The sequence below is a fragment of the Thamnophis elegans genome, chromosome 13 (assembly GCF_009769535.1).
Source record: "Thamnophis elegans isolate rThaEle1 chromosome 13, rThaEle1.pri, whole genome shotgun sequence".
NCBI lineage: Eukaryota > Metazoa > Chordata > Lepidosauria > Squamata > Colubridae > Thamnophis > Thamnophis elegans.
Window position 1 is genome coordinate 45009049 of NC_045553.1, and position 22396 is coordinate 45031444.

Sequence of the window (22396 nt, forward strand, 5' to 3'; positions counted from 1 at the left end):
TGGGCATGCCCGTGTACAGTTTGGATACTCCGTGCCTAAAAAGTTTGCCATCCCTGCTCTACGTAACGAAGTGAAATTGCCAGGCTCAAATAACCAAGAGCATCGATTGATTTCCAAGTACAGAAGAGTTCATTACTGCTATCTGAGCCGAGGTGGCGCAGTGGTTAAATGCAGCACTGCAGGCTACTTCAGCTGACTGCAGTTCTGCAGTTCGGCTGTTCAAATCTCATCGGCTCAGGGTTGACTCAGCCTTCCATCCTTCCGAGGTGGGTAAAATGGGGACCCGGATTGTTGTTGGGGGCGATATGCTGACTCTGTAAACCACTTAGAGAGGGCTGAAAGCCCTATGAAGCAGTATATAAGTCTAACTGCTATTGCTATCTCTACACATGGATTTAGTCAGCTAATGGTCAAAGCTAAAATTGGCGCTAGATAAGGCTCAACGAATTTAGAGGTTGCTGGGCTCGGGTCTCTTATGGCAACGCAAGGACTCCAAACTGATAACACCTTTAACTCCACCTCCCAGATCAGCCTCCTCTTCTCCTACACAAATTGAAAAGCAACCCAATGAATATATTAAATAAAATAGCAAAAAAAAAAAAAAACATGCACAGAGATATAAATAATAATAATTATAATAATAATTTCATTTTAGGAAGGAATGTGTAACACTGGTCAAGATGGTAAATGAAAAAGTAGTGGCACAAAGTTGGAGGGAGTTGCTTTCTCTTTGGGGCAGTTAAGATGTCGTTGTTAGCTCTACCACCCACTCCCCAAAACATGTGCGTCTGACCAAGGCTGACTCAGCTGAAGGGGGGGGGGAATACTTCCAAGCACAATGCAGAAGTGATAGTCATGAATTATCAGCATTTGCACAAGGCTTAAAGTATGTTCAAAGCTCGTCTTGTTGACTCTTACCCTGCAAACTAGGTCAGCAATATTATCCCGAGCTTGCAGAGGAGAAACTTAAAACGTAGACAAAGCAATATGATTAAGGGCCAAACTAGATTAACTTGCTACATCTGGGCCTTATTTTTTTCCTCCCTCCAAGGAACTTAAGGTTGAGCAGCTGTCTGGTGCAGCTGTTCTGTCAGAGGGAGAAGATTAATGGTCAAGAGCGGTGAACCTCCCCAAGATTATAGGGGAAAGAGTCTCGTTTAAAGGTTGAGGCCCAGATAAGTTATCATCCTAAGCCAAAGTTTACCTCCCCTTGCTCCAGACCTTAAAGTCAAACCTCGGAATAAGCTTGTGCTATATTCTTATATCTCCATGCAGTGGCTCAGGGGCTAAGACGCTGAGCTTGTTGATCAGAAAGGTCGGCGGTTCGAATCCCTAGTGTCGTGTAACGGAGTGAGTTCCCGTGACTTGTCCCTGCTTCTGCCAACCTAGCAGTTCGAAAGCACGTAAAAATGGAAGTAAAAAACTAGGAACCACCTTTGGTGGGAAGGTAACAACGTTCCGTGCGCCTTCGGCATTTAGTCATGCCGGCCACATGACCACGGAGGCGTCTTCAGACAGAGCTGGCTCTTCAGCTTTGAAACGGAGATGAGCACCGCCCCCTAGAGTCGGGAACGACTAGCACATATGTGCAAGGGGAACCTTTACCTTTTTATATTCTTATTATTTGAAGAGTGAAACACAGCAGTTATGGTGAAATAGTTTGGAAGTGTGGATGAAGAATATACATGACTATGTATGTATGCATGTATGTATGTATGTATATATTCATAATGAGGATGTTTGTATGCTTGTATGCTAACATCATGGACACCTAGAGAGAGGACTGCTCAACATAGAAAGGAAATGTATGATATAAAACAATAAAAATAAGTTTTTTAAAAAAAAGGAATGCTAGTGTAGCTTCTGTGCACAAGGAAGAATTTCTACCCCATTTGCAAACAGCTAACAGAAATGTAAAAGCAAAAACTCTCTACTATGAAATAAAGAGAAAGAGAGCACTTGTCCCTTGGATATTTATCACAAACTACTCAGAAGATGCAAAATGAAGAAAAGGGAATAGGAAAGGATAAGCATAAAATTATAACAGGGTTTGAGGGAATACCATCCCAAAAATACACCAGTTCAGAGTTGATAAAAGATAACCACAATAACAGAAAAGGAAAGGGAGAGAGGAGGAGAGAGGGAAGGGGAGAGAAGGAAGAAAGAGGAAAGGAGAGGAAAGAGGGAAGGGATAGAAAGAGAAGGAGAGAGGGTAGGAAGGGGAAGAGAGGGGTAGGGGAAAGGAAAGGGGAAAAAGGAAAGGGAAAGGAGGGGAGGAAGGAAGGAAGGAAGTAGAGAAGGGAGGGAGGATGAAAAGAGAAAATAGGGTGATGATAATACAAATACAAAATAAATGTATGGGATGGTAAACAAAGCAATCCAGAATGTATATTTTAACCTTTTATATGGAAAAACAAATATGTAAAAGTGATAAAGATAAATAAGAATAATAACTATGTGAATATATACCCGTAACTATATATAAGAGAACAAAAATAAAAGAATTTTTTTTTTAAAAAAAGGAAAGAAGATCCAAAATTTGAGCTACAGTTGTCTTATAGTTCATAGCATAACACAGAAGGCCAAAGGAGAAACTCTCATTCTGCTGATAACCTAAATCCAAGGCCCTTCTTTCTTTAAAGGCGGCGTTTCAAATTCCACCCCATGGTTTGCATAAGCCTTGGGAAGTTTTCCCCTAAACAAAAGTCCTCTTGTCTTTTTATCTGATCCTCGCAAAACCCCAGTCTCCTAGAAGAATACCTGATAAACATTATGTTTGCTCTTTCCTTAGTCACCCTATTCGGTCCTTCTGCTCCAAACATTCCCAGCGTTATTTATTTATTTTAATTGCAAAAGAAATAGTGCTCAGCTGGGGAACAGGTTTCCAACAACACAGACGTTGAGCAACTGTGGAAAACTGCAATTCCAACAACTCGGTGTTCGGTGCGCCAACGGTTTTCTTCCCACAAACATTTATGAAAATTAAGAGCGAGCCAGTTGGGTATAGTAGTGAAGGCGCTGGCCCAGAAAGTGGGAGACTGTGAGTTCTAGTCTCGGGCGTGAAAGCAGGATGGGTGATTTGCAGCCAAACACCAGGAGACGGTGAATTCTAGTCCTGCCTTAGGCATGAAGGCCAGCTGGGTGACTTTGGGCCAATCATCAGGAGACTGTGAATTTTAATCTGGCCATAGGCTTGGGAAAACAGCTGGGTAATTTGGGGCCAATCACCAGGAGACTGGGAGTTCCAGTCCAGCCTTAGGCAGGAAAGCCAAGCGGGAGGCCTCGAGCCAATTACTCCCTTTCAGCACCTCACAGGGTTGTTGTGGAGAAAACAGAAAGAGGCAGGAGTATTAGGTACATTTGGTGTTGTAGGAAGTTAGCATCCACCCCACTCCTAGAAAAATGAAATATTATAGGAAATATTAAAAAGGCAGAATATTATATTTCCCCAGATGAGAAAAGGAGAAACATGTTTTTAAAGACAAAGCAGCTTCCTGAAGCTCCCTGCCCGCCCCCACTTCAGCTCCAGGGTGATAGGATTAAGACATGGTCCTCAGGACATGATAGGATTCGCCTGCTACCCATCTCACCACATGATGTTCTGACCGAGGCTTCCTCAGACAGTAAAAAGCACACGCTTAGTCCCCAAAACCCTCTTTTTATTTCAACGGCTGTGAATTATGTACATTCACAGCCCGTAATGAGTCACAAATAGTTTGCAAAGAGTCCGACCGAAGTCTGCCAAAGTCTTTCTGGATAAGGCTGATAAGCACCCATCTTTATCCCCCTTGAAACGCTGCCAAAGGCCTAATTGGCAATTAGCTTTGCAAGGCCACACGGAGCACAGAGCTTCAGAGTTTAAACCGACCAGAACGAACAAAGTTGCTTCCTGCAAAACGCATGTGTCTTTGCTACTCCTTTATGTCTTACGGGCGGGGCCAATCATCTCTAAGCCTTACTCCCGAGTTTCCCCTTTTGTCTTAACTGTTCTTGCCTTCTGGAAGCTCTGTGCATGCGCGCACTGGGAACAGGCTTCCCCTTTTCCTCTGCCTCACTGCTGTCCGACTCTGGAGGCAGCACATAACTCCCAGATGGCCCTGGCCCCACTCTCTGCCTCCGACACAGAGCCCTCATCTGAGCCTTCCCCACCTCCAGGACTGGCCCATATTCCTCCCCAACCTCCTCACTGTCCGACTCTGCTGCCAGCTCTGCAAGCCGCTGGTGGACCACAACACGTGGCACCTGGGGAGATTGTATCACCAGCAAGGCTCAACCAAGCCTGGGGATGCAGACAGCCTAAAAAGTTAGGTAAGACCCCCTCTGCCTGGGAGTCTGGCCACCAATCAGAATACATTTATTGCACAGGAACAGGAAGCTCCAAGGCGAGGCCCAAGACAGGGTATAAAACTGAAGCTCACACAGCATCTCTTTCCTTTGTTACTTCAAGATTTTCAAGGCACGTGATCCCCATTTTCCCCCAGGACCTCAAACCACGTGGTCCTGTCCATCATCGATAAACCTTCTTTCCAAGCAACTTCCATGAATCCAGTGTCTTTGTCCCCACTTGGGAAAAAGATGGACATTTCTTCTAACGGTATTATTTATAAATTAATAAAGGTGGCATAAATCAATCAATAAACTGTCTGGCACTGCAGAATGCATCTTTGTATGTCCCCCATGTGTTAATAAGAAAAACCAATCCTCAAAAAAACATAACAGGGTTAAAGGTTTTTCATGAGACTCTTAATGCACCCCCAATTCCAAGCGTACTCATTGATTGGCCAAAACAACTCCGTTTTTTTCCAGTTTTGAACACGCAATCAATAACCAGATCTTGGACTACAAACACCTTGGTTTTCCCTGGCTGTGACCATGAGGTGTGACTCACAACACCCGTTGCAATTAACATTGATTTATTATTTTTAGCCAAAGGAAACATGTGGAATAGCACTAACATATTCTTTGTTAAAAAGGAAGAAAACAAGAATCTCCAATCCCAATTATACCATCTATTCGACAGGTGGTATAATTGGCTTGAAAAGAGATGTAAAGCCAATGCATAATGAATAGATAGAAAATATAGTAACAGGAGATGGTATATATTCAGACAGTAATAGAGATGTAAATATTGTGTGTGTGTGTGTGTGTGTGTGTGTGTGTGTGTGTGTAGGCAACAGTAAAAATATTGGGTTTCTGCCTGGATGGTCTCTTGTGACGAGCCGAAAGACAGAGAATGGAAGTAGTGATCTTCCTCCCATATTTGGGCATACCGGGGGTTGTAAAATATATAAATATATATATACACACACACACACAACATACACAGGTTCAATTCCCAGTAAGGGTATGGCTAGCTGATGAGAGCTAAATAGTTTGAAATAGATCTGTACTAGTCTCCCTTTATTTATTTATCAGCACAAATATAACACAAAATGTGTAACAAAGGCAACAGTAAAAATATTGGGTTTCTGTCGTGATGGACTCTTGTGACGAGCCGATTGACAGATGATGGAAGCAGTTAGCTTCCTCCCATAATTGGAGCTTACCAGGCGTTGTGACTCTAAATATGTATGTATGTATGTATGTATGTATGTATGTATGTATGTATGTATGTAGTAACAAAAAGGCAACAGTAAAAATATTGGGTTTCTGTCTGGATGGTCTCTTGTGACGAGCCGAAGGACAGAGAATGGAAGTAGTGATCTTTCTCCCATATTTGGGCATACCGGGGGTTGTAAAATATATATATATATATATATATATATATATATATATATATATATATATATATATATATATATGAAATTATGAAACAAAGAGGAATATGTATAAGACAATATGTTGTAGAATGGAAAACCCAAAATTAGAAAAAAGATAACAGAAAACTGTAAAAGCGTACTTGTGATTTTTAATGTTTGGAAAATGTTGAATAAAAATAATTTTTAAAAATAAGAATCTTCAACACCTCCAAAAGATAAATCTCAACCATGCAACCTCCTGTTTGATGCGTCCCACAACATCGATTTAAACATCTCCCAAGAAACGTGATTGGAATTCACCGGCTAACCCCTGGTTGCCTAAGACTTCTGCAGCTGCAACTTACAACATCTGGAATAGTCATCAGATACAGACCGAGAACAGTAAACAAAGCAACCAAACAGGAGATAGAAACATCTGTAGCTGTATTCAGACTCTACAAACCGAGCACAAACTCCCCATAACCGGCTGAGAAATTATAGAGAGCGTTGAAGCCCTCCAATTAAAATCAGAACGGAGAGGAAGCCTCTTGACAAATTCAAGAAGATTCTGCGGCTACGGAGGAGAAACCACCCCATTTTCAAACCCACAGCTCTCTGGCCTCCAAGTATCCTGTTGTTCTGACCTGGGGGAAAAGGTAAAAGTTCCCCTGCACATGTGTGCTAGTTGTTCCTGACTCTAGAGGGCAGTGCTCATCTCCATTTCAAAGCTGAAGAGCCAGCGCTGTCCAAAGACGTCTCCGTGGTCATGTGGCTGGCATGACTCAACGCCGAAGGTGCACGGAACGATGTTACCTTCCCACCAAAGGTGGTTCCTATTTTTCTACTTGCATTTTTTACGTGCTTTCAAACTGCTCAGTTGGCAGAAGCTGGGACAAGTAAAGGGAGCTAACTCCGTTACGTAGCGCTAGGGATTCAAACTGCTGAACTGCTGACCTTCTGATCGAGAAGCTCAGCATCTTAGCCACTGAGCCACCGCGTCCCTCTGTTCTGACCTAGGCGTCGCCAAATCCCGAAGCAGACTCCTTGGAGCATTCATGGAACAATCTACAACACAGTCCTTTTAACAGTTCCAAAAAGGTCCCACGCAGCGGTGGGTTTCAAATTTTTTTCGAACCTACTCTGTGGGTGTGGCCTCCTTTGTGGGAGTGGCTTGCCGGCCATGTGACCTGGTGGGAGTGGCTTGCCGGCCATGTGTTTTCTTTCTTTCTTTCTTTCTTTCTTTCTTTCTTTCTTTCTTTCTTTCTTTCTTTCTTTCTTTCTTCTTTCTTCTTTCTTTCTTTCTTTCTCTCTCTCTCTCTCCTTCCTTTTGTCTCTCTGTCACTTTTTCCTTTTTTTCTTTCATCTCTCACTTTTTCTTTCTTTCCTTTTCTTTATTTATTTCTTCCTTTCTTTCTCTTTCTCTGTGTGAGTCTGTCTGTCTGTCTGTGTGTGTGTGTGTGTGTCAGTGGTGGGTTTCAAAAAAATTTGGAACCTTTTCTGTAGGTGTGGCCTGCTTTCTGGTGGAACCTCTTCTAACCGGTTCGGTAGATTTGACGAACCGGTTCTACCGAACTGGTGCGAACTGGTAGGAACCCACCTCTGGTCCCACACCCATTTGCGCCACTCCCCGTGGAGATCCGCACCCTCACCACCGCCCAGGCCTTCCGCACGGCCCTTAAGATCTGGCTATCCCGTCAGGCCTGGGGATAAAAAATCTTAGTTTGTCCCCTCCCGAATGATGAATGAATGTTGTGCTCTATTTTTAATATTATGTATTGTCTTATGTTTTTTGTCTTTTTACCCCCTTCCCCGCATTTTGTAAGCCGCCCTGAGTCCCCTCAGGGAAAAGGGCGGCCTATAAATTATAATAAACATTCCAAACATTCCAAACACTCAGGTGACCCTGAGGACAGAGATAAACCTCCAGGCGGCCTCAACAACAACTCTCTAAAAAGATGCAAATGATCAGCTGTCTGCAAGGAGTACAAATCTTTCCACTCCCCACCATCCAGTCAGAGCTGAAGAAGCTTCTTGGATGAGAAGCAAAACGTCTTCAAAGAAAAACCGGAAAGTCCTCTTGAAAAAAGCACCTTTGGAAGGCAATGACATGTTAGCACAAAACTGGTTATCAGCTCAGGATGAGAAGCCACGAACCATCTCCACCACAAAACGTGGCCCAATTATTCCCTGGATCAAGTAGCTGGGGGTGTTTTTGAGATGGGGGGGAGGAAAGAATCTTAGTCTCGTTGACATCTGAGCAAGCGATCCGTCCTTGAAGCTATTTTGCAAATCTGCTAGATTTCATTTCGAAGGGTGAGAGGGACAATATGCAGCCCAGTTCGCTGCTATTAATAAATGTCTCGCCTCATTAGCTTAACAGAACATCCTCGGCGTACTAATTATTCCTCAACCTAACCTCATTCTATCTCGCCTTACTTTAAAGGCATTTTATATATTTTAGGATGTCGAACCGGACCAGGAGTCACACGCGTCCCCCAAAGCTGAACTGAACGTCGATGTTTTTATAACTTGGGCCTTGTTCTTTTCATCGATGAATCTTGCCACAGAGTTACACCTGTATTGTTGTGATTTTGTTTGAAAGTCCCTATCAAAATCATCATTGCAGTAATTGTAACATTGCAGCCTGAACAATAACAAACTGATCGAACTTTTCCAATCTGAACAGGGATAGATCAGGCATCCAGGCCTTGCTTATCAATGGAGACCGAGTGGAGCGAGTGGCCAGTTTTAACTTTCTGGGTGTTATCCTAAAAGAGGGGTGCTCACATTTCAGCCCTGGTCAAAAGGGCCCAGCAGAGAAGATTACCTCTCTCAGACCAATTAGATCGCACAGGTTAGGTCTCCTCCGGATTCCATCTGCCAGCCAATGTCGGCTGGTGACTCCCCGGGGGAGAGCCTTCTCTGTTGCAGCTCCGGCCCTCTGGAATGAGCTCCCTGTCGAGATCCGGACCCTTACTACCCTCCCGGCCTTCCGCAAAGCCACCAAGTCCTGGCTGTTCCAGCAGGCTGGGGGGGGGGGGGGGGGCTGAGAAGCATTTACCTCCACGGAAATTGTGAATGTTGGTTTTGTTTTTAATATGTTGTCTTTGTCTCGTTTTCCCCCTTTCCCTTGTCTTTTGTGAGCCGCCCAGAGTCCTCTGGGAGTGGGCGGCATACAAGACAAATAAATAAACAGATAAATAAATAAATAATAGATAAATAAATAAATAAATAAATAAATACTTGAGCCTTCTCAGGAAACAACAACTGCATGAAAAAACCTGCCCGGTGACCTTCTACCGATGCACCATAGAGAATATTTTAACTTACTGCAGCTGTGTCTGGTTTGCCAATTGCCCAGTGGCAGATAGGACAGCGCTCCAGAGGGTCAACGTCATTGCCCAGAGGATGATTGGCTGCCCTCTCCCCTCTTTGGAAGAGCATTAGAGCTCCCGCTGCCTTAAGAAAGTTCAAAACATTCTCAAAGATCCATCTTATCCTGGGCACTCCTTTTTTTTTTTGAACTATTACCACCTGGCAGACGGTACAGGGCAATAAAAAACAAGGACAAATAGGTGGGAGAAACAGTTTCTATCCCAGGGCAGTAACTAGACTGAATTCTATGGTATAGTGCAATATTAATGCAATATCAGGTTTTCAATTTCAATTACCATATTTTTTTGGAGTATAAGATGTACCGAAGTATAAGACGCACCAAGATTTTGAAGAGGTAAAATTTAAAAAATAGTTTTTTGCACTCTGCAGGCTTCCTGAACCCTTTGCACGCCTCATATTTTGTGCCTGGGGGCCGGGGAGGGCAAAAACTGGATGCGCAGAGGACAAAAGTTATTTTTTTTCCTGTTTTCCTCTTTGACATCTAGGTGCGTCTTATAGTCAGAAAAATACGGTATAACCATTGCAGCATCTCCAAATCCCATGATCAAGACTCCGGGGTTTGACAATGAATATATGTTTACAAAGGTTGCACCGTCCCTGGGATCATGTGATCCCCACTTACAACCTTCCCAGGGGGATTCCGACAAGGGACCCTTTGGTTTGCTTAACCGTCATGTGTTTCGCTTCACAAATGCGGCGACTCGCTTAACGACCTTGGCCAAGAGGGTTGTGAAATCAGGCCCAACTCATGAAGCCCTTGCCTTAGCTATGGAAATTGTAGCCTCTCGTTGTGGTTGTAACTCAAGGATTATCTTTTACCACGTTATGATTTTTGATTGCCGGTATCTATCAAGGCATCAAAATAGGTCAGTGGAAAAAGGAACATCAAAATATCACACCAGTGGGTGGAAGAAGAGACTATAGTGAGTTTGAGGCCCAGGCTGCCAACTGCACAGATATGCAAACTATTTCACTGTGCTTTTTTTTTTTTATGGGTTTGGCTTCTAAACAATGGCTGAGAATGAGAAAGAACCTGAAATATTTTCCAAGGTCTTGGCTAGCCTCTTCTTAAAATCTGGGGAACGTAAAGCATTCATTGATACAAATTCTGCTATTAAATCAAACAAATATAAATATACCGTATTTCCCCGAAAATAAGACAGGGTCTTATTTCTTTTGCTCCCCCCCCCACTGGAAATAAGCGCTTGGCCTTATTTTCGGGGAGGCCTTATTATTTTTGAGGTGCAGGAGGTGGTGAGCGTGGTCACCTTATGGCTTCTGCTGTGTTGCAATATTTTTGGGGAGGGCTTATTTTGAACGGAGGGATTATCTTAACACATGCGCTCAAAAGTCTGATTGGGCTTATTATCCGTGGAGGTTTTATTTTCAGGGAAACAGGGTAGATATAGTTTAACAGAGTTGGGAGGGACCTTGTAGATCATCTAGTCCAGCCCCCTGCCAAAGCAAGAGGCCCTACAGCATTCCGGACAGATGGCAGTCCAGTCTCTTCTTGAAAGCTTCCAGGGATGAAGCTCCCATAACTTCCGAAGGCAACTTCTGTTCCATTGGTTGATTGTTCTCTCTGTCAAAAAATTTCTCCTTATTTCCAGGTTGAATCTCTCCTTGGTCAGTTTCCATCCATGAATGAGTCGGTGGTTTAAAAATTACTCTGGGTATAACATCCCCAAGGTTAGTGAGTAGATAGTTAGTCCTTGACTTATAACCACCATTGAGCCCCAAATCTACACTTCTGAGCGAGACATTCGTTAAGTGAGTTTTGCCTTGTTTTATGACCTTTCTCGCTGCGTTTGTTAAGTGAATCACTGAAATTGCTAAGTTAGTGGCACGGTTCTTAAGTGAAGCTGGCTTCCCCATTGTCTTCCCTTGTCAGAAGGTCGCAAAAGGGGAGCATGACCCCGGAGCATTGCAACTGTCATAAATATGAGTCAGCTGCCCAGCATCTGAATTTTGATCATGTGTCTGTATGGATGCTGCAGTTGGAAAAAGGATCATAAGTCTTCAAACATTCTTCAAACATTCAACTTCAAACATTCACTAAACTTCAAACATTCACTAAATTTCAAACATTCACTAAACTTCAAATATTCACTAAACTTCAAACATTCACTAAATTTCAAACATTCACTAAACTTCAAATATTCACTAAACTTCAAACATTCACTAAACTTCAAACATTCACTAAACTTCAAATATTCACTAAATTTCAAACATTCACTAAACTTCAAACATTCACTAAACTTCAAACATTCACTAAACTTCAAATATTCACTAAATTTCAAACATTCACTAAATTTCAAACATTCACTAAACTTCAAACGTTCACTAAACTTCAAACATTCACTAAATTTCAAACATTCACTAAACTTCAAACGTTCACTAAACTTCAAACATTCACTAAATTTCAAACATTCACTAAACTTCAAATATTCACTAAACTTCAAACATTCACTAAATGAAACTTCAAACATTCACTAAATGAAATGTCGTAAGTTGAGGGCTATCTGTAGTAGGTCCCGACAGACCAGTAGCAGAAGATCAAAAGCAAATGAAAACTTATTCTTTCCCCAGCCATTTCCTAGTTTAATTTCACCGGAAACTGAAAAGCAAAGAATACTTCCGTTCACTCACATCAAATTCCCAATTGTCATCATCCAAAATCTACATTACGGTAAGAAGGCTTCCCGAGAGAAGTAGCTACTGAAATACAGTACTAATACAGAGGGATACAATCAAGATCAAGGGAGGTAATAACACCACTCTATAAAGCCTTAGTAAGAACACACCTGGAATACTGCATCCAATTTTGGTCACCACAAAGAGAGTCTCCAAAAAAAGATTGAGACTCTAGGAAAAAGTGCAGAGAAGAGCAACCAAGATGATTAGGGGACTGGAGGCTAAAGCATATGAAGAACGGTTGCAGGAACTGGGCCTGGCTAGTCTAGTGAAGAGAAGGACCAGGGGAGACAGGAGAGCATCTTCCAATATTTGAGGGGCTGCCACAGAGAGGAGGGGGATCAAGCTATTTTCCAAAGCACCAGAAGGCCAGACAAGGAATAATGGATGGAAACTGACCAAGAAGAGATTCAACCTGGAAATAAGGTGAAATTTTCTAACAGGGAGAACAATCAATCCATGGAACAGAAGTTACCTTCGGAAGTTGTGGGAGCTTCATCCCTGGAGGCTTTCAAGAAGAGACTGGACATAAAACTTTGTTTTCGGTTTAATGCTATGACTTATGAATTAGTATGAATAGATTTTTATCACATTGCTGGTTGTTTGAAATTCAGCATATTGGTTGTTTTTTTAAGCAATTGCCTGTATAAAATAACTGATGACGTGGAACCTTAATTCTTTAGATCAGTGTTTCTCAACCTTGGCAACTTGAAGATGTCGCATTCGCTGGCTGGGGAATTCTGGGAGTTGAAGTCCGGACATCTTCAAGTTGCCAAGGTTGAGAAACACTGCTTTAGATAGTAAATTGTGACTTAACTGGATTGTTCTTAGAACTCTCATATGCAAATGTACTGCATAGGGAATGGAATGTTACAGATATTGCGTACGGCATATGTGCTGTTGTCATTGGAAGAAATGCAAATTATTTGCAACCGTGATACCAAAATAATAAATCATTTATTAAAATGAAAACAAAAACAAGAGACTGGACAGTCATCTGTCAGAAATGGGGTAGGGTCTCCTGCATGGGTGCGGGGGGGGGGGTTGGACTAGATGACCTCCAAAGTACCTTCCAACTCTGTTAATCGGTTAAGCCAAAACCACCAAGCGAGGGGGGGGGAAACCCCTCAAGCTTTTGAAATTTCCAAATATTCATCAGACAGTGTGAAAATGGAAGGAGTTGATCACCAGCCAAACAAACAACATGCATTTACTTCTGTCGGCTTCTTCCTTTTTTTTTTTTTCCCTGATTCCATTAGAGCTCTTGATTCTGAGATGATGACTCGGCAGAATTTGTGACTAACGCATATCCGCAGCTTCCTTTTTCTTTCGCCATTTCATCTGCCTTTCTTGACCCCTTGCCGGATGAAGCAATCTAGGCCCCTTGGAAGCTTGCTCAGTTCCATTAACCAGGGGAATGACCCGCCTCCAGAAATTGTGGGTGCTCCAACAATGGAGGTTTTAAAGAAGAGAGTGGACAGCCACTTGTCTGAAATGATATAGACTAGAGTTGCCTTCTTCAGCAGTGGGTGGGACTAGAAGACCTCCAAGGTCCCTCCCAATTCTGTTATTCTGATAAAGCGAAGGAGTAGAAGTGATATACCACTTTATCATGCCTTGGTAAGGCCACACTTGGAATCCTGCATTCAGTTTTGCTCGCCACGATGTAAAAAAGATGTGGAGACTCTGGAAAGAGTGCAAGGAAGAGCAACAGAGATGATTAGGGGACTGGAGGCTGAAACATATGAAGAACGATTGCAGGAACTGGGTATGTCTAATTTGATGAAAAGAAGGACTAGGGGAGACATGATAGCAGCGTTCCAATATCTCAGGGGCTGCCACAAAGAAGAGGGAGTCAAGCTATTCTCCAAGGCACCTGAGTGTAGAACAAGAAGCAATGGGTGGAAACTAATCAAGGAGAGAAGCAACCTAGAACGGAGGAGAAATTTCCTGACAGTTAGAACAATTAATCAGTGGAACAGAAGTTGCCTCCAGAAGTTGTGACTGCCCCAACACTGGAAGTCTTTAAGAAGATGTTGGATAGCCATTTGTCTGAAACGGTATAGCGTTTCCTGCCTAGGCAGGGGGTTGGACTAGAAGACCTCCAAGATCCCTTCCAACTCTGCTATTGTATTTATTTTATATGATAGCAGTGTTCCGATATCTCAGGGGCTGCCACAAAGAGGAGGGAGTCAAACTATTCTCCAAGGCACCAGAGGGCAGAACAAGAAGCAATGGGTGGAAACTAATCAAGGAGAGAAGCAACTTAGAACTAAGGAGAAATTTCCTGACACTGAGAGCAATTAACCAATGGAACAGAAGTTGCTTTTAGAAGTTGTGAATGCTCCTACAGTGGAGGTTTTAAAGAAAAGATTGGACAGCCATGTGTCTGAATGGTAGAGGGTCTCCATCTCGAGCAGGGGGTTGGACTAGAAGACCTCCAAGGTCCCTTCCAAGTCTCGAAGAGCTGAGATGGCGCAGTGGTTAAATGCAGCACTGCAGGCTACTTCAGCTGACTGCAGTTCTGCAGTTCGGCTGTTCAAATCTCACCGGCTCAGGGTTGACTCAGCCTTCCATCCTTCCGAGGTGGGTAAAATGAGGACCCGGATTGTTGTTGGGGGCGATATGCTGACTCTGTAAACCGCTTAGAGAGGGCTGAAAGCCCTATGAAGCGGTATATAAGTCTAACTGCTATTGCTATTGCTAAGTCTGTTATTCTGCTTCTTGTGACTTTTGAGGGGGTGGGATCTAACCATCCAGCAATTCTCACAGACTAGCATGGCGGCCAACAGGAATGTCTTCCCTAACCTCTGAATTAGCTTGCAAGTAATTCTCCCTGTAACAGAACCTTTAAAACTCTTGCTGTGGACCGAGGATTACTAATGAGGTTTGCAGACAAGGTTCACAAAACTTGATTAATCTCTCGATGGGAAGAAGTGGATTATGTTCAAAATTTTAGGGGGGAGTGAGAGGGAGGAAATATTAATCTCAGAGGGAGAGGGGCGGTTAGGAAATATGAAATATAAATAAATAAACTTTCCTTGAACTTGCTGCAAAGGCTGGGAGTCACTTATTAAAATATTCTGTTTTTTTTTCTTTTTCTAGTTTGACTTTTTCTATTTTCTTTCTTTCTTTTTGCACTTGGGGTTTCTTTTCTCTCTTTCTCTGCCTTCCTTCCTTCCTTCCTTCCTTCCTTCCTTCTCCTTGGATTCTGTTTCTTTCTGCTTTCTTTTTCGTCTTGTGCTCCTTCGGAGCCTTGTTCAAACCCTTAAGGAAAAGCATTTTTAACAAACACCTAAATGAAACTTTTCATATGTTCACTACATCCAAGGTTAACCGAAGTGGAGAGGATGGTCTTGTTTGGGACACTATCACTTTCAGTTCTACCACCTGCATTGGTCAAACAAGACTTTTTTTAAAAAAAAAATAAAGCATGCTCCTGTGCCTTAAATCAGTGTTTCTCAACCTTGGCAACTTGAAGATGTCCGGACTTCGACTCCCAGAATTCCCCAGCCAGCATTCGCTGGCTGGGGAATTCTGGGAGTCGAAGTCCGGACATCTTCAAGTTGCCAAGGTTGAGAAACACTGCCTTAAATGACACCTGGGTGCTGTTTGCTGGATAAAACTAATGATGCCAAAGGTTAGCGTTTAAGTCCTTCCGAAAGATATTTTAGAATGGCATAACCGGTTTCCCCAGTTGCAATGGAGGGCTGTGAAAGTTGGACCATAAGAAAGGCTGCGTGCCAAACAATTGGGGCTTTTGAACTCTGATGCTGGAGAAGACTCCTGCGAGTCCCTTTGGACTGCAAGGAGATCCAACCGGTCAGTCCTAGAGGAGATCAACCCTGACTGCTCTTTAGAACGCCAGATTCTGAAGAGGAAACTCCTAGACTTTGGCCACCTAATGGGAAGGAAGGACTCCCTGGAGAAGAGCCTCATGATGGAGGGCAAAAGAAAAAGAAGGGGACGACAGAGAATGAGGTGGCTGGATGGAGTCACCAAAGCAGCAGGCGTGAGCTTAAATGGACTCCAGAGGATGGAGGAGGACAGGAAGGCCTGGAGGAATGTTGTCCATGGGGTTGCAATGGATTGGACACGACTTTGCAACTAACAACAACAAACCGGTTTTTCCCCTTACAATCCAGACTTTCCCTTGACACTTGACTGGCTAATATCATTCCTGAGCTGCCCTACCTACAGCTAGAGAGAAGGCGAGGGAAAGGCCTGTAGGAAAAAACGCAGGCTTGCCAAGCATAAAAACATCCCCATTAAGGCCAGCAAGCTTGAAACGCTGGAAGCCAGCATTTCCAACCCTGCGGGCCTTTAGGACTACATTTCCCAGCATTCCTCCGCAGCCTCACCAACCCACCCTGGGTGCCTGGGCAGGTTGGGAAGCCGAGTTCCAACACACAGCTGGAGGGCACCGGCTGGAAAAGCTGGCGTAGGAGGAGATGCCCAGCGAAGGGGAGCAGAGGGCCCGACTCCCCCGCCCGGAGAAAACGCTTGTGCCATTCCCCCCAAAGTGGAGGCGATGGACACTTGAAGGGGTGCCAGACAAGGGCTGGCTTTTCCGGGAGCCAAGGATGCTCCTGGACCACAACCCCCCCCATCACTCTCAGCCTGAAGGGCGGGGGCAGAGAGGGGAGCAACCCAGGTTCGATTCCAGCTGCGGGCTCAGTCCTGCTTATTACGGGCCGAGGTGGAGGGGAAAAGGAGACAAGGAACCGAAGTGAGAAGCCAGATGAGAAAGCGGCGAGGCACAGATGTTGGCAGCGCGCTGGTCCCTCGTCGCCGAGCTCCCCGCTGCCTCGCTCCGGCCACCCGGCAAGCAGCTTGCTTGGCCGGCTGCCGGGGCTGGGCGAGTCCATCGCTCGGCCTCTGCACTGCGGTGCAACAGAGCGCAGTCCAGCCCAGCCCATCTCCAGCCACCACGGCTCCCCTGGAAAAGCGTCCCGGCGGGCCAAAGGATGCTCAGCACCGCTCCTCTCCAGAACCCCATCGCCCAGCCCGGAGAGCAGCTTCCCCTTGCCCCCGCTGTCCGACAGGCAAGGCTGGACGAGAGCATCGCCCGGCCGGCTGGGGAGAACCAAGACCCCGGGGATGCGCGCTTTGCTTTGGCACGCGTGGCGGGGCGCGCCAGTCCAGCTCCGGGAGAGGCAAACCTGCGACCCCCCCCTCTCCCCTCCAGCCCTCCCCTCCAAAAAGCAGATTCCTCCCACCCTCCCTCCCTTTCCCAGGCCTAACTCACGCTCGCGCTTTGGGGAAGCCCATGGAGAGCAGGATCTCCAGCGATGAGCCCCGCTTGATGGTCCCCGCTCGGCTCTGGCGGCTTCTCCACGGGGCCACTTGGCTGTACAAGTCATCCTTGGCAGCCATGGCCAACGGGCGGGGGGACGGTGGCAGGGGCACGGCGGCACGGCTGCCCGGCCGGCGCTCACCCGACCATCACGCCCCCCCTTCCCTCCCAAGCCGGGCCAAAGCAAGCGGGCCCGCTCGCTGGCTTCTTCGCAGCTTGGATTGCGCCCTGCAAGGAACCGGCTGGCTTTTTGCAAAACCCCCCGCGGGTGGCTGGGTGGGTGGTTGATGCGTGCCCGGCCAGGCCAGAGGATTGCGCGGCTCCTGTGGCAGCGGCAGCTTCCTGGGTAGATGGCGAAGGGAGCTGCCTTGCCCGGCCTTCCTCCTCTTCCTCCTCCTCCTCCTGCTGGCTCTGCCTCCGCCAAGGTGGTGCCAGCAGCTGCTGACGCCCAGCGCCCTCGCCTCTTCCCGTCCCTCTCCTCCCTCGCCCCGCCCGGATGCTCAGGTCCCGAGCCGACCAATCCACGCGCGTCCTCCTCCTCCCCCCCACTTTCCTCGGGCAGCTCCCTCGTCCTTTGTCGTCCCCCCCCCCCCAGTTTGGCCACCGGGAATTTCTGAATGGATCAAAGGCGAGCGCGTCAAAGCCGACTCGGCTACTCCATTTCCGCCTTGCTTCCGCCCCCTCCCCCCATCTTTGGCTTCCCTCTGCACGCATTTCTCTCCTCCCCCATCCCAACTCCTCCTCCCCCCTCCCCGCAATATTTCAAAAGAGGCAGAAGAACTCAAGAGCCGGTTCCGTCCACGCGCAAGTGTTACGCAAGGACCTTTGGGGATCGGCTTTGAGGAGCCTTTGATGGATTGCCGCAAGGCTGCATTGGATGACCCAATAGTCAAGTTTGGGATTCGTGCCAGGGGAAGAGACTATTTATAGCTCAAGCTTGAACTGGGTGATCTTTGGAGCTGGTTTTCCCTTGAGCTGGGTGGTTTTCCAGATGTTTCGGATGATGTGACCAAGTTGGGTATTGAAAGGGTTTGCAAGAAAACAACCACAGATTCTCCTTGGATTACCAGATTACTAGAGCTGGAAGGGGCCTTGTAGGTTTTTTAATCCAACCCACACACCCATCACCCAGCCTGTCCCACCCTGCTTTGCCCCACACGCTCATCAAGCAAGGGGCTTGTCTGTATCAGACATTGCCTTATTCCAGAGTGGGTTCCTACCAGTTTGCACCTATTTGGTAGAACCGGTTCGTCAAATCTACCAAACCGGTTAGAAGAGGTTCCACCAGTGGACCTGGAAAGCAGGCCACACCTACAGAAGAGGTTCCAAAATTTTTTGAAACCCACCACTGGCAAGGATCTTGTAACTTGACATCTTTAAGACTTGCATGCTTCAATGCCAGAGTTTCTGAATAGCTACTTGGACCAACCTAAGTACTAATTCATAATTTCATATCCGGTCACATGGGTGGCAAGTCACTCCCATCTGGTCACATGAGTGGCAAGCCACTCCCACAGAGTAGGTTCCAACAATTTTTGAAACCCACCACTGCCTTATTCACACAACACGGAAAACTGTGAATTTAAGAGAGACATTCTTGGAATGAAATTTGATCTGTGTTCACTGAATCTGTTCGGTTTTCTTGGCACTGCTATGCTACAGAGATGGTTTGTCATTTTTTTCCCCCTAGCTTGTATCTGTACCCAGTTTACTTTTGTTGTTGTTAGTTGTGAAGTCATGTCCGACCCATCGCAACTCCATGGACAACGTTCCTCCAGGCCTTCCTGTCCTTTACCATTCTCTGGAGTCCATTTGATCTCGCGCCGGCTGCTTTGGTGACTCCATCCAGCCACCTCATTCTCTGTCGTCCCCTTCTTCTTTTGCCCTCCATCGTTCCCAGCATGAGGCTCTTCTCCAGGGAGTCCTTCCTTCTCATTAGGTGGCCAAAGTCTTTGAGTTTCCTCTTCAGGATCTGACCTTCTAAAGAGCCGTCAGGGTGGATCTCCTCTAGGACTGACTGGTTGGATGGCCTTGCAGTCCAAGGGACTCGCAGGAGTCTTCTCCAGCACCCAAGTTCAAAAGGCCTCCATTCTTTGGCGCTCAGCCTTCCTTATGGTCCAACCTTCACAGCCATCCATTGCAACTGGGAAAACCATCGCCTTGACTAGATGCACTTTTGATTGGCAGGGTGATGTCTCTGCTTTTTAGCATGCTGTCTAGATTGGCCATAGCTTTCCTCCATAGGAGCAAGCATCGTTTAATTTCTTGGCTGCAGTCCCCACAAACAACAACTAAAATTGGATCCTCTTGAATCCTGTGGGCCACTGAAGTGATCCAAAGTTAACCAAACCACAAATTTAAGAGAGTCATTCTTGGGATGAAATTGGATCTGTGATGACTGAATCTGTGCATTTTTCTTGGCACTGCTGTGCTACAGTTTGAGCCGAGGTGGCGCAGTGGTTAGAGTGCTGTACTGCAGCCACTCCAGCTGACGGTTCTCTGCAGTTCGGCGGTTCAAATCTCACCGGCTCAGGGTTGACTCAGCCTTCCATCCTTCCGAGGTGGGTAAAATGACGACCCAGACTGTGGGGGCGATATGCTGACTCTGTAAACCGCTTAGAGAGGGCTGAAAGCCCTATGAAGCGGTATATAAGTCTAACTGCTATTGCTTTGTCCTTCCCCACCCCCCCACCCCAATTTGGGCCTTTATCCATTTTACAGCTCTAGAATTCCCAGATCCCCATCCAAACACTAACTAAAATGCTGCCCTCTTGAATCCCGCTCACCACTGAGGGGAACACAAGTTAACCAATCTCAGTTCTGGGAGTTGAGGTCTTTCAGCCTTGGAGTTGCCAAAGTTGGAGACCCCTTGATTAGAGCATAATTTATCTATATATAGTATTGCATTTGTAGAGCAGCTGCTATACTTTTAAACCAATGTTTTTTCTAGCTTGCTCAATATCTGATCTCTGGGCTGCTGCAATGTTATCCTGCCTGACATTTAGATAGCACTATGGAGTTACGTAGCATTATGTAAGGACATGGAGGCCCAAGGGGCATGGTGGCTCAGTGGCTAAAACGCTGAGCTTGTCGATCAGAAAGGTCGACAGTTCGGCGGTTCGAATCCCTAGCACCGCGTAACAGAGTGAGCTCCCGTTACTTGTCCCAGCTTCTGCCAACCGAGCAGTTCGAAAGCACTTAAAAAATGCAAGTAGAAAAATAGGAACCACCTTTGGTGGGAAGGGAACAGCATTCCATGCACCTTCGGCATTTAGTCATGCCAGCCACATGACCACGGAGACGTCTTCAGACAGCGCTGGCTCTTCAGCTTGGAAACGGAGATGAGCAACGCCCCCTAGAGTCGGGAAAGACAGCACACATGTGCGAGGGGAACCTTTACCTTTATGTAGTTACATTCCAGGCAAATGGATTGTAATGTCAATTTTCCCCATTGTGTTTCTGTTGGGCAGAGCAGAGCATTTGAATGTGTTTGTATATATACACAGCGTCTCATTTTCCATAACAAATATGGGTGACTCTGGCCAGCCACAGAATTTTCTCCTGTTCTCTCCTGCTTAAATGTGTGCTTTAATGTTGCATATAATAAGTGTATACAACTGCAGGGAAAAAAGTTAACCAATCACATTTGAGCCCAGCAGACTTGAGCTGAACCCAACGCCCCATGGGTTGACAGTACCCTTCAAATCCAGGAGTTTGGGACTAACCACGGTCCCGTTAACTCTGCATAAGAGGGCCTTGCAAACACAGTGTAGGAAGTTGAAACCCACCCCATTCCTAGAAAAGTGAAATATCCTGGGAAATATTGAAAAGGCAGAATATTATATTTCCCTGGATAAGAAAATGGAGAATTATGTTTTTGGGCAGGAAACAGACTCACTCTTAATAACCTTTGTCAATGGGCCATTACAAAAGCCTGAGCTAGTCTACTCTACATAACAAAGGTTAGGGTTAGCCTTCCACAGAAACTCACCACATGGCATCTGGTAACTCAACCAAGCTTGGGACTCAAAAGACACACAACCTACAAAGTTAGCTAAGACAGCCCCCCCCTCTCCCCTGCGGCTGGGAGTCTGACAACCAATCAGAATACATTTCTTACACAGGAACAGGAAACAGAGAGGTGGAGCCAAACAGAGAGTATAATAACCCAGGAACTCCCATTCATTCATTCATTCATTCATTCATTCATTCATTCATTCATTCATTCATTCATTCATTCATTCATTCATTCGCTATGGAGTCCTTGGTGTTCTCTGAACTCAGTTGTTTTCTTGCCCACGTTTCATTACCCAACTAGGTAACTTCATTAGTGGTAGAAGGGAGAGGAAGGAGTCTGATCTCTGTTTATATAGAATATAACCCCACTCCGTTCTAGCACTGCTGATGTTATCTAGTTGGGTAATGAAACGTCTGGAAGAAAACAACCAAGCTCAGAGAGCACCAAGGACCCCACAGTTGTCGTCGTCCTCCTCCTCCTCCTCCTCCTCCTCCTCCTCTTCCTCCTCCTCCTCCTCCTCCTCCTCCTCCTCCTCCTCCTCCTCCTCCTCCTCCTCCTCCTTTCCACAATCCCCATTCCTTTCTAGTCCTGATGATGTTATCTAGTTGGGTAATGAAACGTATGCAAGAAAACAACCAAGCTCAGAGAGCACCAAGGACCCCACAGTCCTTCTATTCTTCCTCCTCCTCCTCCTCCTCCTCCTCCTCCTCCTTTCCACAATCCCCATTCCTTTCTAGTCCTGATGATGTTATCTAGTTGGGTAATGAAACGTCTGCAAGAAAACAACCAAGCTCAGAGAGCACCAAGGACCCCAGAGTTTTCCTCCTCCTCCTCCTCCTCCTCCTCCTCCTCCTCCTCCTCCTCCCCCCCTCCTCCTCCTTTCCACAATCCCCATTCCTTTCTAGTTCTGATGGTGTTATCTAGTTGGGTAATGAAACGTCTGCAAGAAAACAACCAAGCTCAGAGAGCACCAAGGACCCCACAGTCCTTCTATTCTTCTTCCTCCTCCTCCTCCTCCTCCTCCTCCTCCTCCTCCTCCTCCTCCTCCTCCGCCTCCTCCTCCTCCTCCTCCTCCTCCTCCTCCTCCTTTCCACAATCCCCATTCCTTTCTAGTCCTGATGATGTTATCTAGTTGGGTAATGAAACGTCTGCAAGAAAACAACCAAGCTCAGAGAGCAGCAAAGACCCCTCAGATAGCCAAATATCTGGAGTGGCTTCACCAACATGCCAACCACAGCTTCACAAGGTCTTTGC

At 45.8% G+C, this 22396-nt stretch overlaps 1 protein-coding gene across 1 annotated transcript in view; it reads right to left on the bottom strand.

Moving 5' to 3' along the window:
• The window catches only part of UBASH3B (ubiquitin associated and SH3 domain containing B), a 64240-nt gene extending 46652 nt beyond the window's left edge, over positions 1-17588 (bottom strand). The window contains exon 1 of the mRNA XM_032228857.1: positions 17077-17588. Coding sequence (XP_032084748.1) covers positions 17077-17204 — 128 coding nt within the window. The 5' untranslated portion in view covers positions 17205-17588. The remainder of the gene's footprint in view (positions 1-17076) is intronic.
• Positions 17589-22396: the final 4808 nt, after the last annotated feature.